Source organism: Tachysurus fulvidraco, chromosome 20 (genome assembly GCF_022655615.1).
Source record: "Tachysurus fulvidraco isolate hzauxx_2018 chromosome 20, HZAU_PFXX_2.0, whole genome shotgun sequence".
Taxonomy (NCBI): Eukaryota; Metazoa; Chordata; class Actinopteri; order Siluriformes; family Bagridae; genus Tachysurus; species Tachysurus fulvidraco.
In genome coordinates, this window is record NC_062537.1 from 19,642,341 (window position 1) to 19,644,189 (window position 1,849).

Consider the following 1,849-nt stretch of genomic DNA (forward strand, 5'->3'; position numbering starts at 1 on the left):
AAAAAAAATGGAAAATGGGGTATGAGGAAGGTGACAATATCAACAGTAATAATAATAATAATAATAATAATAATAATAATAATAATGAAAAATCTAATTAATAAGAAATGACGAATAGTAATAATAGTAGTAGCAGTAATAGTAATGATAAACATATTTACAAATATACTCATAAGATACTACATACTACAAATATAAAGGATCAGGAAGAGGACAAATAGAAATAGTAGTAGTAATAGCAATAATAATAATAATAATAATAATAATAATAAGGTTGATATTGATAGAGCTATTAATGCTCTATAAAATTTTTTTTTTTTTATAAATATGTCTGCTTTCATTGTTATACCCATGACATGCAAAGCCCAGGCGCCACGCCCACGTCACACTTACCCTATGTGTGTGCTTATATATATATATATACTATTATGCTCCAAATGAATGTGTGTGCACCTCATCCAATATGTGATGCATTAAAACACCGAGACAAGTGCTGGGCCAGCCGGAGACAAGAAATCCCAGGCAAAAGTAGAATTCCATTTGACCTGAACAGAAATTACGATGTGTGGTTTTTTTTTTCAGTTCCAGATGTGTAATAATAATAATAATAATAATAATAATAATAATAATAATAATAATAATATTGCTTTAATATAACTTTCTATTCTGACTCTTTTTTTCCTTTTTCTGTCCCTCTTTTCTCAGGTTCCTCACCAGATGAGCGCTCTGACCTTCTTTCGTTACGAACAGCCCGTTCTGGATTACTGCCAAGCCCATCAGCCGATGCGCCTCAACGTGAACTACGATTGTCCGCCTCAGGGCCTCGACGATCTAGCGCCACGTGACAGGGGCACCATTCAGACCGTGGCTCTACCAGCTGTTCCACCCTCTGGCTCACCTCCTATCCTGAGAACACCGGTACAAGGCCCTGGCATTCCTTACCCGGGGACGGAGCGCTCCGTAAAGTACCCGTCCATCGAGCGGCCTACGAGCACCCTCACCTTCCGACGCTAGCGCTCTCAGACGATGACACAGAGTCTTTTTTTTTTTGGATGCTAATGACCCTTTCAGGAGTTAGCGCCTTTGGAGAAGGAATTTCATTCCACAAAAGGATCGAAATTAACGCGGAAGGATTGTGGACTTTTTTTTTCTGGAGGATCTACAGTATAAAAGAGCCGACCGAGGACTCTCGACTCCGGCGTTCGATACGCGATACTCCGTGTACAGGGAGATGGGATTTCACTTGTGTTTTTTTTTTGTTGTCATTTAGTTTTTTTTATTCTTCTTTTCGACACAAACGCTGCTCTTCTGAGTCCTGTTCAATGGAAAATTGAAACTCGATACAGCATGCGTGGTGCGTTAAATGGCACTTTAGTTGCTGTTCTGTGTCCTTTTCGTGCCAAACACGACGGGACGTTGCCTTTGAAATGCTGATAATGGTGATTCACTCACGCTGTGTCGAGAATGAAACAGAACGTGCAATAAACAAGTTTCGTATTGGGAGGGGAGAAAAAAAGGGAGGGGGGGGGGATGGGTGCAAAGACAAAATATAAGCCAACATGTAAAAGAAAGAAATTAAAGTTTACCGGGTGCCCAAAGAAATCCAGCCGTTAGCTTCCGGTCCGTTTCCAGACAGCGGCGCTCTGCGATCCGTGATAGAGATCTGGACGTTCCGTCCGAGCGTCCTGTAATCCCTTCAGACACTAAGACGCTCTGCAGTAAAGAAAGTTTTCAGAGTGGTTTACGGTGCAGACCTCCAGAGACGTGCGCATGTACCAAAGATCCAAAGTTCTTTTAGATATCCAGTCCACACCAGCGGTTTGGTTGTTACCAAAACCACCAAATCTGA

General features: G+C 40.9%; 1 protein-coding gene across 1 annotated transcript in view; it reads left to right on the forward strand.

Moving 5' to 3' along the window:
• LOC113633941 (leucine-rich repeat transmembrane neuronal protein 4) overlaps positions 1 to 1,524 on the forward strand; it is a 147,104-nt gene extending 145,580 nt beyond the window's left edge. Inside the window, exon 3 of the mRNA XM_047805296.1 lies at positions 706 to 1,524. Coding sequence (XP_047661252.1) covers positions 706 to 1,014 — 309 coding nt within the window. The 3' untranslated portion in view covers positions 1,015 to 1,524. The remainder of the gene's footprint in view (positions 1 to 705) is intronic.
• Positions 1,525 to 1,849: the final 325 nt, after the last annotated feature.